This window comes from Felis catus, chromosome B2, assembly GCF_018350175.1.
Source record: "Felis catus isolate Fca126 chromosome B2, F.catus_Fca126_mat1.0, whole genome shotgun sequence".
Classification (NCBI taxonomy): domain Eukaryota; kingdom Metazoa; phylum Chordata; class Mammalia; order Carnivora; family Felidae; genus Felis; species Felis catus.
Window position 1 is genome coordinate 54,321,892 of NC_058372.1, and position 17,746 is coordinate 54,339,637.

A 17,746-nucleotide genomic window follows, 5' to 3' on the forward strand; every position below is an offset into this window, starting at 1 on the left:
TTGTATTCCCTGTCCTGTTCTTTCACTGACCTTTATAGTGTCTGCCCTAGTGACTTGCCGTATCTTCAACAGGAGATTTAAATCAATTGGGTGTGAAAGACAGAGAAAGATGGGGTAGCTTTTTCTTTCTTTCCTTTTTTCCCCCCCTCTGTAAGCTTCAGTGGTTTTATCCAGGCTTTCATTTATTCCACCTCAGGAAAGGAAATGTTGAGACAGGGTCGGGCAAGTACAGACTGCCAAGGAGCCGAACTTAGATGCCATCGGTGCCACAAAGGAACCTTTTCTCCCCAAATCAAAGGATTTTAATGGTTTTGGTTTGGGCGTGAATTAGGAGAGCTGGGAGAAACTAAGCGAAGCCATCACTGGGTAATACCCACAGCCTACCATTAGGTACCTTGGCGTGTGGGGAATTGGCTACATCCAGGCTGCACAGAGTCGGGGGCGCCCAGAGGTAGGGGTAGAGGGCTGTTCTGTGAGCCTCCTCTGGGGTTTCGCTTGTTTCCGGGTCTGGAGAGCAAGAAGGGGCGATCGAGTTAGGTCCTCCCCTTCCTTCGTCAGCCCCTCCAGGTGCCTCGGAGGCCGCTCCTCCGGCCCCGGGCCCTGGCTGCCCACCCTCGAGGCCCGGTGGCCAGCGAGCTCCCTCCCGCAGCCGCAGTCGCTCCCCGCCGGGGACCGTACCCTGAGCCCGGCGGGCGGCGCGCCTGCCCTTGTTTGGCCACGCGGCGGCGGCGGTGTCGGCGCATCCTCCCGGGCCGCCCCCCGCGGGCGTCAGAGGGAGGCGGGCGCCCCGCGCGGTGACGGCGACGCCTGCGGCCGCGGGACTCTCCACTCGCCGCCGCCGGAGAGGCCGGTGACCTCTTGGCCGCCCCGCCTCGGAGGTTCAGATGGCTCAGGCGAAGATCAACGCGAAAGCCAACGAGGGGCGCTTCTGCCGCTCCTCCTCCATGGCCGACCGCTCCAGCCGCCTGCTGGAGAGCCTGGACCAGCTGGAGCTCAGGTGAGCGGCGGGGCGGTCTGCGGGCGGAGGCCGTGCGCTGCGGGCCGGTCCGGCACGGTCCCGGGGCAGGCTGCGGCCACAGAAGTTGCTTGCTTGAGATTTGTTCTTCATGGGGATGGTGCAGTTTTCTCTCGCCCTTGGTGGATTTTCCTCTCCGTCGGAGAGAGAACGCATGCGATTTAAGAACCTGTGAGCGCATTATTGGTGGCCACGTTCTCGTTAACAGACCTGAGCGTTTGGGAACGGAGAAAAACCAGAGAAGGTAAAAGTTAGAGTGGCGTTATTTGAGATTACAGACTGTGACACTCCGTGTCTACAGAACTTCTAGAACCTTCTGAGTGCCAGTGTGTGGTCTTCCCAAGTGTTTTTTAACTTGCTCTTTTCCTATTATTCATTTTTAAGAGCGGCAGCAGTTTACTGGTGAGTGATCAGTTTCTTTGCTCCAAAACCCAGCAGAACAAAAAACCTAAAAATCCAGGGACCCGTCTGATAGCAAGGAGTAGGGAGGAGTAGGACAAATGAGGGGCTGCGGGGAGAACAATGGCTGGGTACTTGGTGTAATAAGACCCTGCAGCTTTCGTTTTCCTCCTAACCCTGCATGCAGCCTTTCCGTTAGTTTCACAGTATTTGTGTACCTCCTTCCGTAGAAGACATTGACTGTACTGACTGACACCTTCTTGAAAGTGCTAATCATTGGCCCAAAAGCATAAGATAGTCACCCGTTTTTTTTCCTTCTCAACTGAATAAGATTTTATTAAGTAATATAGAGTTGTGCTTATGTACAATCTCTAAGTAATTTATAATAAATTTTGGAAATACTTGTTTCCCTTAGTGTATTAAAACTTTTATGTACTTCTTGTAAACGTTTATGTCACCGAAGTTACTGTGACAATTGTGTGCAGATGTAGTTAAACGAAAATCTTATTAAGGCTCTGCAACCCCTGAAACTACACCGAATTTTTTTTCTATAGTTTTCACCAGGTTCTGGAGGAGCAAAGAAGTATGTAAGCCAAAAATTTTAGGAAGCAGTGCATGTATGTCTTTATCTCCCTGGATTTATATACCAAAATAAGAAGGGGTGTCTATTTGCCAACAAAGTGCATTCATAACCACAGTATATCTCAGCAGTTGAGGCAATTATTATTATTATCCTGAGAAAAGAGTCAAAAGATGAGAAATTCTCCTTCCAGGATGATTTCATGGATGGCAACACATAGGGAAATCAGAGCCAAAACCACATTCTAGAGTTCGGCTCAGAATGAGACAAATGGAACAAAAGAAAACTAAGGCTTCCCCATGGTTGAGCTTGACGCATTCAGCCCCCGGAGAAAGTGGAACAAGGCTGATCAATAGCTTCAGGCTACTTAATGCCCCTCTGAAGAATAATACTTCTTTTTCTGTGGCAGCGCTACAAGTAACTCCCCACATCCTCCTGAAACCATTATTACACTGTATGTTAACTAACTTGGATTTAAATAAAATTGTAAACATAAAAATAAATGAATAAAAGATGAGGAAATGAAGACACTGAAAACAAAACAAAACAAAAAAACAAGTAACTCCTGCATCTCCCCAGGTATTTAGAACTTTGAGGGCAAGTTCTTAACTATTTCAGGGCTCTCTCCCTCCTGGTCAGAAACGATTTTTCCTGAAAGGAATGAGGAGGATTTTGCCCTTCCCTTCTTCAAGCTGAGTCATTCTCCTCAAACTTGACTTAACACCTCGTGTGTGGTAGGTGGAAAAGCAGGCAAGTACTTATCTTTAAAGGAAAGCCTCTGTTCTGAGTATTAGTACATTCTTAATGTTTGATTAATGTGAATTGATTACTGTATACAAGTGATTATATTATAACTTGTTTAATTAACCCTTGAGCTGAGGAAGAAAGACTGATTAAAATGTGCTAATTACTCATTTTAAGGACTTATCTAGTAATTTTAGCCTTTTGTAAGCTTTGTTTCTTCCTTAAAATAAAAAGTAATACTGATCTAAGGAAGTATTTTAGAAGGTAGTGAAAATAAAAATGCAAATGCTGATGCTTTAAAGTTCCTTTGAAACCACACGAGCAGTGTCACAGAGCACCGCACTATTAAAAACTAGCCTCATGCCTAGATCTATTTGTAAAAGAAAACATACTCAAGGTAATTTTGCTCTAATAGTTTAATTTTATATTAAGGATGACTCATAAGGCAGTGTTTTAGGTAGAATAAAACACTGTAGTTTGTACTTAGAAGCTTGCATTTACTGTTCCCCAGCCATACTAATTGTGTCATTTGTGGTAAAATGTCTTCCATATAAAACGGAAAACAATTTGCTGAATGCTTTATGAGCTAGAGTATGAACTGGTGGCGTATGTGAGTTTTTAAATGCTTTAAAATGTTTGGCAGCATTCTGCAAATTAAAGGAATTCCATTTGTTTCTAATACTTTACCATGACACTGGCCTTTCTTTCTTGACTCCATCTCATCTCCTTTTTTGCTTCCTCCTGAAAAGGTGATTCCTTTCTCTCCCAGTTTTTTGACCAATTCTAAATGGCATCTGACTTTTACATTCATCAGTGGCTCAAGACACCTTGCTTATTATTGTTACTTTTTTTTAAGTCACTGTAATTTATGAATAATACATGCTAACAATGATTCGTTAAATGAGCACTGACTCTGTATACCAGGGCCCATTCCTTTGTGGAAGTTACTATTACCTCCATTCTCCACATGGGAAATTGAGGCTTAGGAAGATACATGACTTGTCCAGGGTCCCCCAGCCAGAACCCAGGAAGACTGGCAATAGAGCTTAATAATTCATGCCTGAATTCTCTTAAAGTTAGATGTGTCTTACTGTTACCTGAAGCTGGGTTTGCCTCTTGGTGGGTGTCAAGCCAAAAGATACAACCAAGCCAAAGAATAGGAAAAGGAAGGGTTTTACTTGCAGCAAGTGAAGGAGAACATGGGGGATCTTTCCCAAGCAGTGTGTCCCAGAACAACAAGATTGGGGGAGTTTTAAGCTAAGGGTGCGTACATATTCAGGAAGAGGCTTGCACAGTGGGGAATACAGCATGGCAATGGGATGACTGATTCCAAGTCAAAGTCACAAGGACTGCAAAGGGTCAGCAGCATCCGTTCCCTGGTGTCAGTTGGTCTGGGATCTGAGTACTCAAAGGGGTTTAAATCCTGTAGAGATAACTCAGGAGTGTGCATCAGGTCAGTCTTTGCTTTCTGACTATGATTAGACTATCTCCTGGCCTAATGGTGGCTGTTCTCACATTCTTTCACAAGATGGTTTGGGGCCTAAAATGACTTCTCTTACATCAAGAAAGCTATGTCTGTCTGTCTTTGCCCAGGGACCCCTAACTCTTGCTGCTTACAGCATTTCAAAATGGAGGAATTGTATATGGATGAGTATATGACTTTACTGAAAGAAGTGAAAAATCCCTTTTTTTTTAAAGACTTTATTTTTAAGTAATCTCTACACCCATCATGGGGCTTGAATTTACAACCCCAAGATCAGGATTCACACACTCCACCAATTGAGCCAGACAGGTGCCCCAAAAATTACATTTAAATTGGTGTTGAATACAGTAAATACTGAACACCTACTGATGCCAAGTATTGAGTGGCTCCTAGAAGGCTCTCGATGGTAATGAAGATGTTTGAGATATGGGTTGTGGAGAATGGCAGAGGGGAAAATGATAGGACTGCAAGATTGTTCACAAATTTCCCAAAACTGGTCACGTTGTAGGTCCTTCCCCTGCCCAGTGACTTACCCGACAGCCAGAGAATGAAGGGTTGGGACCGGGAGTGATATGGATCATTTGGCTGAAAGTTTCCTGTTGCTTGAAGTTTCTTAGGGTGTGCCAGTGTCCCACGAGTCACAAAACAAGTGGCCTCAGAGTTAATATTGAACAACAGCCTATAATTTAAAAGAGCGCTTCTCATATACATTGTCATTTGAACCTTACAAAACCCTTTGAGGCAGAGGAGGGCACAAGAATGTTCTCTTTTAGAAATGAGGGAACCCAAGTCCAGAGGGATTGAGTGGCTTGCCTAAGGCTGCAGTACTAATGAGAGGCTCCTAAGCACCAGTTCCATCTTCACACTGCAGGGTTGCAGTGGTGAGTGTATTTTCATATTTTGGTGATGATTAGGAAAACTTACTCAGAGTCTTACACTGCCTAGAATATAAGTAATTCTTGTAGCATTGTTTATATACAAGGGTATTTTTTTAATTTTTATTTTTTATTTTAATTCCAATATAGTTAACATACAGTGTTATATTAGTTTTAGGTGTGCAATATAGTGATGCAGCCATTCTTATTTTTTTGTAAGTATATATATATTTTTAAGTTTATTTGAGAGAGAGAGCAAATGGGGGAGGGGCAAAGAGAGAGGGAGACAGAATCCCAAGCAGGCCCCACACTGTCAGCACAGAGTCCGAGGAGGGGCTCAAACTCACGAACCGTGAGATCAAGACCTGAGCTGAAGAGTCAGCCGCTTAACCGACTGAGCCACCCAGGTGCCCTGATTCAGCAATTCTATACATTACTCAGAGCTCATCAAGGTAAGTGTACTCTTGGGGCACCTGGCTGGCTCAGTAGAGCATGTGACTCTTGATTGAGCCCCACATTGGGTGTAGAGATTACTTAAAAATAAAATCTTTAAGCAGCACCTGGGTGGCTCAGTTGGTTAAGCATCTGACTTTGACTCAGGGTTTGTGGGTTTCGAGCTCCGCGTCAGGCTCAGAGCCTGGAGCCTGCTTCAGATTCTGTGTCTCCCTCGCTCTCTGCCCCTCCCCCACTCACGCTCTGTCTCTCTCTCAAAAATAAACATTAAAAAAAACTTAAGAAGAAATAAAAAGATAAGTTTTCTCTTAATCCCCTTCACCTATTTTACCCATCCCACTCACTCCCTCCCTCTGGTAACTGCCAATTTGTTCTCTATAATTAAGGGTCTTGTTTTATTGTTTGTCTCTCTTTTTTTTTCCCTTTGTTCATTTGTTTTGTTTCTTAAATTTCACATATGAATAGAATCATATGTTATTTGTCTTCCTCTGACTGACTTTGCTTAGCCTTATACACTCTAGCTCCACCCGTGTTGTTGCAAATGGCAAGATTTCATTCTTTTTTATGGCTGAATAATATTCCATTATGTATGTGCATACGTGTGTGTATGTATATACACATCTTCTTTATTCATTTATCTATTGATGCACACTAGGGCTATTTCCACAATTAGGCTATTATAAATAATGCTGCAATGAACATAACAGTGCATATAACCTTTCAAGTCAGCATTTTTGTACTCTTTTGGTAAATACCCAGTAGTGTGATTACTGGATCATAGGGTAATTCCATTTTTGGTTTTTTGAGGAACCTCCATACTGTTTTCCAGTGTGTGCACCAGTTTGCATTCCTGCCAACGGTGCACAAGGGTTCCTTTTTCTCCACATCCTTACCAACACTTGTTTCTTGGATATGAGTATTTAATAAGAGATGGACTATGATTTTAAGAACCTATTTTAGAAATTATTTACTTCAACTAAATTCATGATAGGAGCATTTGCCATTTCTCTTCCTTTGTATGAAAGCACAAGTTCTTGGTATTTATAAGCCTGAGTCCATAATGGTAAGTGTGTAATAAATAGCATGAAGCTAATGTTTACCAGCACTAATTCTAGACACATGACATGTAGTAACTCATAAACATAATTGTTGTAGTCAGTGCTGTCAGTCAACTGTGTTAAACTCTTTACCTGCTTTACTTCATTCAGTCACAACCACCATCTCATTATCCCTATTTCATAAATGAAGAAATTGAGGCAAAGAGAACTTAGGTTACACAGCCAGTAATCGGCGGTGCCGGTTTGAACAGTGTGACTGAAAAGCCATTGTGGCTTCACTGAATGCTGTGTTAGTGGACGTATCCACAGTAGCCTCAGTCTGGTGAAGTCGCTGTCAGGCCTCACAAGTGTATCATTTTGCTACCTAGGCTGCAGAGATGTGTGAGGTTCAGGAGACCCGAACACTAGTGGAGGATGTGGGCACTTCAAGTTTCGCCCTCCTAAGAATTTCTGACTAAAATTTCTTTGTGTTAAGCCTGCTTAGTTGCGATTTTATGCAGAGAGTTTTCCAGGAGTACAATCCAGGCCAGCCATGGTATGAGGATTTCTTTCCCAATTTTGGACATGTAGCTCTTCTAGGATCTGTTAATAAAAACAGAACCACCCTTCTCCGCCAAGAGAAGTGTTGTCAAATGATGTTTAAAAACTTGAAGGGTAAAGTGAGGTGGTCCAACACTTGTCTAACCAGAGTCCCGGAGGAAAATAATAGCATGGAGGACAGGGAATATTCGAAGATACTATGACTAACAATTTTCTAGAACTAAATGGAAGGGTTGTAGACAGAAAGATTTATATGTGAGATGAATTTAAGGATCTCAGTAGCTGACAAACAGTGCAAATATTACTTACATAAATTTAAGTACAGGTCTAGGTTCAGCTAGAGGGAACTGCACATGAAAGGTCGATGGTGCCAAAAACAAACAAACAAACAAACAAAAAAACCTTGAAATGTTTACATTCTAAAGAATGCATTTTACCTTTGCTATGAAATGAAAAAAGTATACATAAAAATGTATATGAGAGGTTCCATTAAAAGTGAAGTCTGGGGCGCCTGGGTGGCACAGTCGGTTAAGCATCTGACTTCAGCCAGGTCACGATCTCACGGTCCGTGAGTTCGAGCCCCGCGTCGGGCTCTGGGCTGATGGCTCAGAGCCTGGAGCCTGCTTCTGATTCTGTGTCTCCCTCTCTCTCTGCCCCTCCCCCGTTCATGCTCTGTCTCTCTCTGTCTCAAAAATAAACGTTGAAAAAAAAAATTAAAAAAAAAAAAAGTGAAGTCTGTTTATCACAGGGAAAATGCCCTGGCAATTTCTAGCCTTGGGGAGAAAAACAAAAACAAAACAACAACAACAACAAAAAACCCCACAACCCTTAAAAGTTGCATCTAGTGTCTTCTGTATTTGGGGTGTCTGAGTGGCTCAGTCAGTTAAAGGTCTGACTTTGAGTCAGGTCATGATCTCATGGCCCATGGGTTTGACAGGCTGTGTGCTAACAGCACGGAGCCTGTCTGTCTTCCTCTCTCTCTGCCCCTCACCAGCTCACGCTCGCTCTCTCGCTCGCTGTCTTTCTTCAAAAGTAAATAAACATTAACAATAATTTCTTCTGCATTTGGTCTCATTTAATGACAAAATATCTTCCTTATATTTATGGGTTTTTTTTCTAGAGCATCTCCTCTTAAACCAATTTCTTGTTAACAATTCCATGAACTTACTGTCATAACTTGATGTAAATGAAGCTTTCCTTTTTAGAGTAACATTTAATTCTCTATCATTGTGCATTTGAGTACAAACTCAGAGAGTGTTGAAAAATTAATCTCTTCTTTCAGCATCTTCTCATTTACTAATCACATGATTCATCTGTGTCACTTAAACAGTATAGTCATGGTTTGTGTTTTTCGCATAAATACTTCATATTAGTGCCTACTCAATATCTCTTCTATGTACTGGGCCCTAGGTTATCTGCCTGAGAGTTCACTAATGTAAAATATTGAAGTACTCAATGAATGGTGCTGGAAGTGGGCCTGCTGTTGGCATTATTGCTGTTTTATAGAATATTGGTTTTATTGTGCTTTCCAGCCACATTTGTCACATAAGATTCTTACCAGCTCTTTGTTTTTCTGGCTCTTATGAACACAAAGTTCAACATATATTTAGTATCTTGATGAACAAAGAGACCGTGTGACTTTATAGTCTATCAGTGCTATTTTGGGGTCTAACAGGTGGATGGCTGTTGGGGAAAAGGCAAATGTGTGGTTAGGGTGAGTAGGGGAAGCCTTATATGGAGTGGACATGTGTTCAAACATTAGTGAAGTTGTTCCTTCTGTGCCCACTTAAGGCAGCAATCAAGATTAGATCTTCATGATCTCATGATTCTCAGGCCATCTGAATACCAAGGATCTAAGTCTGTCACTGTTCATTTTGCAGAAATGGCAACTTACTTAGTTACAGGATAACGTATAGCAAGAAATTGCCCTGAAAACAAAGCACCCTAAACATACAGGATTTTCTTTTTTTCTGTTCTCATAATTCCACAGTCTTGTTCTTTGGTGACTGGGTGTGTTCGTGTGTATGTGTAATAAGAGCGCATGTGTATTTATTTATACTCAAGGGAATTAGGAAAAGTAGTGCTTCTATAGCTCGATCTGGTCTTTATACCAGAAACCTAAACAGGCATTTCCTTTAAATTCAGGAAAAGACACAGGTGCCCTGTCTAATCACCACTGCTTAATAAAGTAACAGAGGACTTTAGTCAATACTAAAAATAAATTAAAATAGGAGCTGATAGGATTGAAAAGGAAGAGATTAAAACTGTCATTTTGTGCAGATGATGTGCCCACCAATCTAGACGAATCACTGAATCAAACGATAAATTATTAAAATTAATAAATAAATCAGTTACCAAGTACAAGATGAACCTTCTAAAAGCAGCATTTCTCCAACCAGCAATAACCAGCAAGAAATTATAATTTAAAATATTCACAATAACAACAGTATCCTCAAAGGATCAAAGCACTCAGAAGAGTCCACAAAGACTACCATTAAGAATACTTCAAAACTCAGGGTACCTGGGTGGCTCAGTTGGTTAAGTGTCCGACTCTTGGTTTCAGCTCGGGTCATGGTGTCATGGTTTGTGAGTTAAAGCCCCAAATCAGGGTTTGCACTGACAGTGTGGAACCTGCTTGGGATTCTCTCTCTCCCTGTCTCTCTGCCCCTCCCCTGCTCATGTTCTCTGTCTCTCTCTCTCAAAATAAATAAGCTTTAAAAAATATATTAAAAAATTTTTTAAAGAATACTTCAAAACTGTAAGAATATAAAAGAGGGGTGCCTGGCTGGCTCAGTCAATTGAGCATGTGACTCTTGATCTCAGGGTCGTGAGTTCAAGCCTCCCATTGGGTGCGGGGATTACTTAAAATAATAAAATTTTTTTTTTTTTTTTTAGTTTATTTTTTTGAGAGACAGAGAGAGAGAACATGTTGAGCAGAGCAAGAATCCCAAGCAAGCTCTGCACCAGCAGCACAGAACCTGATGCCAGGCTCGGACTCACTAACTGTGAGATCATAACCTGAGCCAAAAATCAAGAGTCAGACAGGACACTTAACTGACTGAGCCACCCAGGTGCCCCCCAAAAATAAAATCTTAAAAATATAATAAAAAAATAAAAATAGAGAAGATAGAAGATGATCTGAATAGATGGAAAGACACATCATGCTTCTGGATAGAATGGCAGTATGCTAAAGATGCCAAATTTATCTCAGTTCTTTGAGAAACCTGATAAACTTACTCTAGAGTTAATATGGAGAATTAAAAGTCTAAATAGCTAAGTTATATTTAAGATTAGGGGACTAGTTCTGCCAAATATTAAGGCATATTACCAGGCTGTTGCTGTTTTTTGAAAAATGGGTGTTGGTGTAAGAACAAACTAGTAGGGGCACCTGGGTGGCTCAGTCAGTTAAGCATCCGACTTCGGCTCAGGTCATGATCTCACAGTTCGTGAGTTCGAGCCCTGCATCGGGCTCTGTGCTGACAGTTTAGAGCCTGGAGCCTGCTTCGGATTCTGTGTCTCCCTCTCTCTCTGCCCCTCCCCCGCTCATGCTCTGTCTCTCTCCTTCAAAAATAAATAAAAACATTAAAAAAGAACAAATATACTAGTGAATGAAATAGAGATTTCTAAGAGTAGACAATCTATAAATCATTGGAGGAAAGGTAGATTTTTGGTGGATAGAATGTTGGAGAAGCCGGTTCACTATTTGGAGAAAATAAAGCAAAATCCTTACCTAAACACATACAAGGTGGATTCTAGATGGACTAAAACATAAATATGAGAAAGATAAAGCAATAAGGTTAATAGAAATATAGGAAAATATCTTAGGACTTAGGATGGAAAGATCCTGAAGCAAAACTTCAAAAGCATAAACCATAAGGCAAAAGAAAAGCAAGAAAAGATCAATTTGATCACTTCAAAGTAAGAATGTCTGTTTGGTGAAGGATATCCCAGACAAAATTCATGTATGATAGAATGGGAGAAGATAATTATAACGTCTTTAACTAACGTGGGATTAATTGCTTGAACATGCAAATCAACAAGAGGACAGTAACCCCTGTTTAAAAAAGATAAACGAGGGAGGGAGGGGGAAAAAGAAAATGAAATGAAGTGAAAATAGGTACAGGCTATGAAGAAGCTAACAAGAATACAAAGGATGTCCAAAATTATTAGTAATGACAGACATGCAAGTTAGGTACGAACATATCACTGCACACTTACTAGACTGGCAACAAGTAGAAAGTTGGAAAATGCTGAGTATTGGTAGGGCTTTGGGTACACAGGGATTCCTCTGCTTTGCTGCTGGGAATATTGTCAAGGAGTTCAGGACAGGGCCCCCCAGAATGTGCCACTTTGGTATGTGGGTTATTTTGAGCTGAAGGCACTTGAGAACCTGCAGGCTCAAGAGAAACTTTTACCCCTCCCTTAACCACACAGAAGAATCTAAATTAGGGGTCTTTCCCAAAATAAGGGTTATAAACAGAGATAAATTTTATCTGAATGGCCCATCTTTTTGGTAAGGCAAACATCTAATTACCAAACATCTGCTCTTCTTTTCACCCTGTGAAGTATATTCCTTTTGTCCGAAGTCCCAGACCCCTACTCCCTCTTTCTTCATTCAGAATGACGTATACACCTCATTTTGCCTGACCATCTTTGGAATTTCCTCCAATGTACACTGTTATATTTGATTTTCTCCTCTTAATCTGTCTCATGTCAATTTATTTCTTGGTCCAGCTAGAAGGACCTTTGAGGGGACAAGAATTCTTGCTTCCAAACAGTGGTCTAGCATAGCCATTCCAGAAGAACAATTGTACCCTTGTCTCAGCAATCCTGCCCTGGGATACATCCTAAGGAGATTCTCATTCAGTCCATGAGGGGACATGTATTCGTGTAAGGATTTTTTGTGGTGATGGAAAGTGAGGGGATAAGGTGGGTGTCTCCACTGGGAGAGTGGATGTAAAACCAGCTGGATATGCATGAAGTATATGATATGCAGCAATCAGAAGCTACTGACTAGATGTTCACATAGGAAGCTGGATGGTTCTTAATAAAATAATGCTGAGGGGAAACAGAGTGAGATATAAGTTGAAAATAGGTGAAAACACAAATACACATTTTGTTAAGAACAAGTACAAAATAGATAAACACTAAACAGAATGGTCGCCATACAAGCAGGGAGGAAAATGGGAGTGGGGTAGGCGGATTTAAAACAATAGAAAAGTTAAAGAACTTTTTAAAAAGGAATAAAGAATTTTTGAAAGGTGCTCCTAGTGATCTTGAAACTTGAGTTGGAGCACATGATAGAGATGAGGAAAACTAAACTTCCATATGGTAACTTTTGTTTTCCCAATTTCTACAGGGTGGAGGCTTTGAGAGAAGCGGCAACTGCTGTGGAGCAAGAGAAAGAAATCCTCCTGGAGATGATCCACAGCATCCAGAATAGCCAGGACATGAGGCAGATCAGCGATGGTGAGAGCATTTCCATGGAAGGGAGCTCATCTTTTCCACTCCGTGAAGGGATTTGGGATACACGTGGGTCCATGTTCACTTGACTTGAGGAATGAGCACGCCTGGCTTTGGCATCTCCCGTGAGCAGCAGACAGCAGCTGCAGCTGTCAGTCTATTACAACAAGAGCCACGTACCCAGAGGTCATCCTTCTGGCCCACCCCCTACCTCAGGGACATGATTGGAAATGGTAGAAAAGGCCTCTAAGCTCCAGAAGAGGTAGCCCCGAGCAGTAAGGCTGTGGCTTTGACCTCAGGCTCACACTTCTAACTTCAGCTCCTCAGAAGTTATTGGACCATAGAAGTATAAAAGCAGAGAAGACACAAAGGGAGGGGTTGAGGTGTAACTTAAAGAGAGGAAGGAGAGAAAATGCAGGGGAAATAAATTATGGACCCGATAAAACCCCATTAATGTAAAAATGTGCTATTGTTTCCGTACGAAAAGCATGACTGCCCATGGAGAAACAGGGTACTTGTAATTTCCTTTCACTAGCAGTGGGTCTTCTAATTTGGTTGCCCTGGTGCTTCCCGGGACAAGCTAACAGGCCAGCAGCTGGTACCATGAATGTGCCATCTAACTCCAGGCCCTGAAATGTTAGACATGCACAGTGGGGTTAAGACCTAGCCAGTCTTTTCCCCATCCTGGCCAAAGATCCATGAATTAGGAAGGAAGTCACAGAACAGAACACACATAAGATTGCTGAGTTTTTCATATAAATAATGAAATGTTGACCCAGCGCCCCTCTCCCCACCATTGCCTCTCTGTGCTGGCCAAGACTTATACTACTGGCCTGCTTAAATTTGGCTGGAGAAGATGAAGCCAGTGTCTCATTCTGAGGCCAGCTTTTTCTCCACTACTGTGGCTAAGTTTTTGTCAGCCAAAATTGGGTCATTGTATTCTGATACACGTGCAGACTATGTCATCCGAAAGTATACCTCTTGGCATGAGAATTATTTTAAGCTGATTATTTCTGAGAAACTGCAGACACAGGACAAGCTCTGAAAACAGAGTAGAAGTCATTCTTTTGTAAGGGAAGTTTAAATTTACAAAGGAAAGTTCCATTTGTAAGGAACTCTGTGTACCAGAAAGAAGGATGACTAGAAGTCACAAGAAACTCTTATCTATGCAGAAAGCACCTACTACATCTGCAAAACAGCCTTAGCCTGGTTTATCCTGCTTTTCCTAGTAACCTCCCTAAGGAGGGAAAGACCTCCCTCAACATCTTAGTCCTTAGCTGAAGATGGTTTTTAAGGTGGTGGCTCAGGCCATCTCAGGGAGTTAGACCATCTCCGTTTCCCTGGCAATCTCTTATGTATATTTGAAGTATACATATTAATAAATTTCTGGGGTTTTTTTCTTGTGAATCTTTTATTACAACGTTTCTCAGCCAAGAGTTCAGAAAGGTACAGGGAAAATTCTTTTTCTTCCCCTACGTGCACATCTGTATGGAGAGATCCACCATATCTGATCCCTTGTCTACCCAGCACAAAGTCCTGGTTATGTTCACTATTCACTCTGTGTTAACACTTGATCTCCATCCCAGTTACAAATGTATGCCCGCCCAAACTTTTTCAAACATGACCACTTGAGAAGTCATCTGGTATCCCATGTATAAAGACTTTCAGGGAAAGGTATTCTGCAACTTCTCTTTGTAATACACATAGTTAATTTTATGTGCTATAGTTTTAACTTTTACTCTAAAAATTTCATAGCAGAGGCACTACAGAAAATAGTTTTAGCCACAAAAGAATGCCTTTGTGTTCTCAACATCGATAAATTTATATCTCATATTGATTGATACTTTAAACTTTCTACGTTTAGGAGAAAGAGAAGAATTAAATCTGACGGCAAACCGTTTGATGGGAAGAACGCTCACCGTTGAAGTTTCAGTAGAAACTATTAGAAATCCCCAGCAGCAAGAATCCTTAAAGCATGCCACCAGGATTATTGATGAGGTGGTCAGTAAGTTTCTGGATGATTTGGGAAACGCCAAGAGTCACTTGATGTCACTGTACAGTGCTTGTTCATCTGAGGTGCCATCTGGGCCTGTTGACCAGAAGTTTCAGTCCATAGTGATTGGCTGTGCTCTTGAAGATCAGAAGAAAATTAAGAGAAGATTAGAGACTCTGCTTAGAAATATTGAAAACTCTGACAAGGCCATCAAGCTGTTAGAGCATTCTAAAGGAGCTGGTTCCAAAACTCTGCAACAAAATGCTGAAGGCAAATTTAATTAGTTTTGAAACAGAAGAGCACTTACAAATAATGACGTAAAAATGGTTAAATACTAGTTCTTTATGTTAGGCATAACATTTGATACTGATTATTTCAGATGAGGAAAATATCCCAGTGTCATCAGTTTTGTGATTAACAGAATTCAAACTAGAGGTATTTTAATTATCTTTCTAGAAATTTTTAGATTGAATTCTTGTCTTGTATTAGGATCTAGCACCTAATATATATTTTTTTTACTATTCTGTGGTTGAATACTTAGTATATAGGAGAGAGTTAGTGCTCAGCCTGGGGCAAAAGCATTATTTTCCTTCCTGGGCTTTATCTGGCGTGGAGATACTTGGGCACATGGGGCATTTGGTTGACTAGAAATTCTTAATCAGCACACACACTTACTACACATCTACTGTTAACTAAGAAGTGTGCTTAAAAGGGATCCCAAAATAAGAAGCTTTCCCTCCATCTTTTTCATAAAACACCTTTTTTGGACATCTGAATCAATTTTGACTTAAGATTTATGCATCTGATAATATGAATATATTTCTTCCTGTGTGTGAAAACATGGCATAAAGTGTGAGAGAATTCACCTGATTTTACCACTGTGAACAACTATATGTCCACTTCATCTTTTTCCAAATGCATCATTTCTCTCAATTTGTACTCATTATGGAAATGCGGTATTGTAACTTGCCTTTTTTTAAAAAAAAATGCTGCTATAAAGTCTGCTAATTGTCAACTTTAAAACCTCTATTCCGTATAGTTGTATAATTTACTTAGCCATTCCCCTAACTAGGCATTTAGGTTGTTTCCAGGTTGTTTCTTATTCCTGCAACATATTTATATACAGAGAGCTTTTTCCTTTTTTCTTTGTTTTTGATTTTCTTTGTATAAGTTCCCAGCAGTGGGATTTACCAGGTCAAAGGGTATATACATTTTCATGACCTGACATATTTCCAAATTTTTTGGTATAAGAGTTACATCAATTTGTACTGTCTTCAGTAATTAAAATGTAGCTATTTCACTAAAAGCTTCCGAGAATCGAGCATTGTTTTTTTCTAACATTAGACGTTAGACTAAATACCTGAATTTAGTTTGCATTTTGTTTACTAACAAGGTTGACCTGTATATTGATTATTCTTTTATGTGTGATAAATGAAACAACCGTAGAACACTTTCATTTGTTAGAAGTAACTAGTGCTGTGGATACACAAAAACCTCGACTTCCCCTCAAATACTACTTCAAAATGAATACATCAAACTCAATTTTCATGAGAATGTAGGTATTCTTTCACGCTGGGGGAGAAAGAGAGTCAGGATCCAGATTAGCTTTATATATTTATAGCTTGCAATGCAAACAATATTGAGCTTCATTTTCTGGGCAAAAATGTCAAATTAGCCTCTCTTCATAAAAAGCAATTACAATCTGAGAACATTATGGTTTTGATTGCCATTGCTAAGTTGGCCTCATTTAAATCTTTCCATTTCATGGGAACATTAATTCTCATTGATAACTGTGGTCAAAGCCGCTTGATTTTGTCAGTTGACTCTCATTTGCTATCATCAGGTTCACTGTCAGATAAAGATGTTCTTTTTGTGCCATCTTTACCAGCTTTTTGAAAATTAAGAAACAAGAATCAAGTTTTCTTCCAGTTCTCAAGGACTGTCAGCATCTTTGAATCCCTTCTACCCTGGGAGATAACTCCCACTTCCCATTCACTCGTTCACTCCATGTTAGCCTAGGACATTTTCTACCACATGTTTGGGCCCCACCTCCTCAACCTTTGTGCTCTTCATGTTGTTTCTTCCCCATTTTTTTGTAGTGGAGATTCATTGGAGGCCAATCCTTATCACGGACTTGAAGAGCTGTGGTCTACCATCTCCAGGCTGCCTCAGTCCCTGGCCTGCAGCACCTGTAGCCCTCTGTATCTCCAGCCTGAGCCACATTCCAGGGGCAAGGACCTCAGTGTGTTGATTCTTAACATTTTTATTTATTATAAGAATGAGTAGAAGTGCAATTCATTTTTAAATGATGAAACTACCAAGAGTCACATTAACCTTCATCTGTCATCTTTTTTTAAAAAAAATTTTTTAATGTTTATTTACTTTTGAGAAAGAGAGACAAGGGAGAGTGTGAGCAGGGGAGGGGGAGAGAGGGGGAGACGCAGAATCCGAAGCAGCCTCCTGGCTCCAAGCTGTCAGCACAGACCCCAACACTGGGCTGAAATTCACGAACCGCGAGATCATGACCTGAGCTGAAGTCGGGCGCTCAACCGACTGAGCCACCCAGGCGCCCCTGTCATCTTTTATATAGATAATAGTCCAGGACTACAATGGAATTCAGAGTATATTATTTGTCTTTTATTCATACATTCCCTAAAGCCCCATTCCTTTTTTTTTTTTTAATGTTTATTCATTTTTTGAGAGAGAGACAGACAGAGCCTGAGAGGGGGAGGGGCAGAGAGAGAGGGAGACAGAATCCAAAGTAGGCTCCAGGCTCTGAGCTGTCGGCACAGACCCTGAAGTGGCGTTCAGACTCATGAACTGCAAGATCATTTCTTACCATTTACTGAATGTAGCATACAGTTTTTGGACAGCCCTGCTTCCATCCTTCATGAGACTGCTTCCCAGTAGAGTGTCCCTATTCCTACACTGGCTCTAAGAGTGCAGCTTGCAGGACCAGCCAAGGAGTTGACGGGAGAGCATTCAATGTGCATCAACTGAGGACAGAGTGATATTGCCACCCCGTGAAAAGTCTGACAAATGTAGAATTTTCCCTCCTGGTATTTAAATGTAGGAATCATTGACATTAAAAAATAATAATTAAAAATCCTGAAAGCTTTCAGAGGGATAGGAAGGAGAGAGCT

At 41.1% G+C, this 17,746-nt stretch overlaps 1 protein-coding gene across 1 annotated transcript; it reads left to right on the plus strand.

Moving 5' to 3' along the window:
• The first annotated feature begins 786 nt into the window (after positions 1 to 786).
• On the plus strand, positions 787 to 15,909 carry BAG2 (BAG cochaperone 2). Its single transcript, XM_023254077.2, has 3 exons — positions 787 to 997; positions 12,507 to 12,616; positions 14,475 to 15,909. The coding sequence occupies exons 1-3, from the start codon at positions 885 to 887 to the stop codon at positions 14,885 to 14,887; spliced, it is 636 nt and encodes a 211-aa protein (XP_023109845.1). The 5' UTR covers positions 787 to 884; the 3' UTR covers positions 14,888 to 15,909.
• Positions 15,910 to 17,746: the final 1,837 nt, after the last annotated feature.

What these genes read in the sequence shown, in the direction of transcription:
- BAG2 (XM_023254077.2), top strand. Translation starts at nt 885, where the DNA reads ATGGCTCAGGCGAAGATCAACGCGAAAGCCAACGAGGGGCGCTTCTGC. An exon ending in CTGGACCAGCTGGAGCTCAG is followed by an intron (nt 998 to 12,506) that starts GTGAGCGGCGGG and finishes CAATTTCTACAG; the next exon opens with GGTGGAGGCTTTGAGAGAAG. An exon ending in CATGAGGCAGATCAGCGATG is followed by an intron (nt 12,617 to 14,474) that starts GTGAGAGCATTT and finishes TTCTACGTTTAG; the next exon opens with GAGAAAGAGAAGAATTAAAT.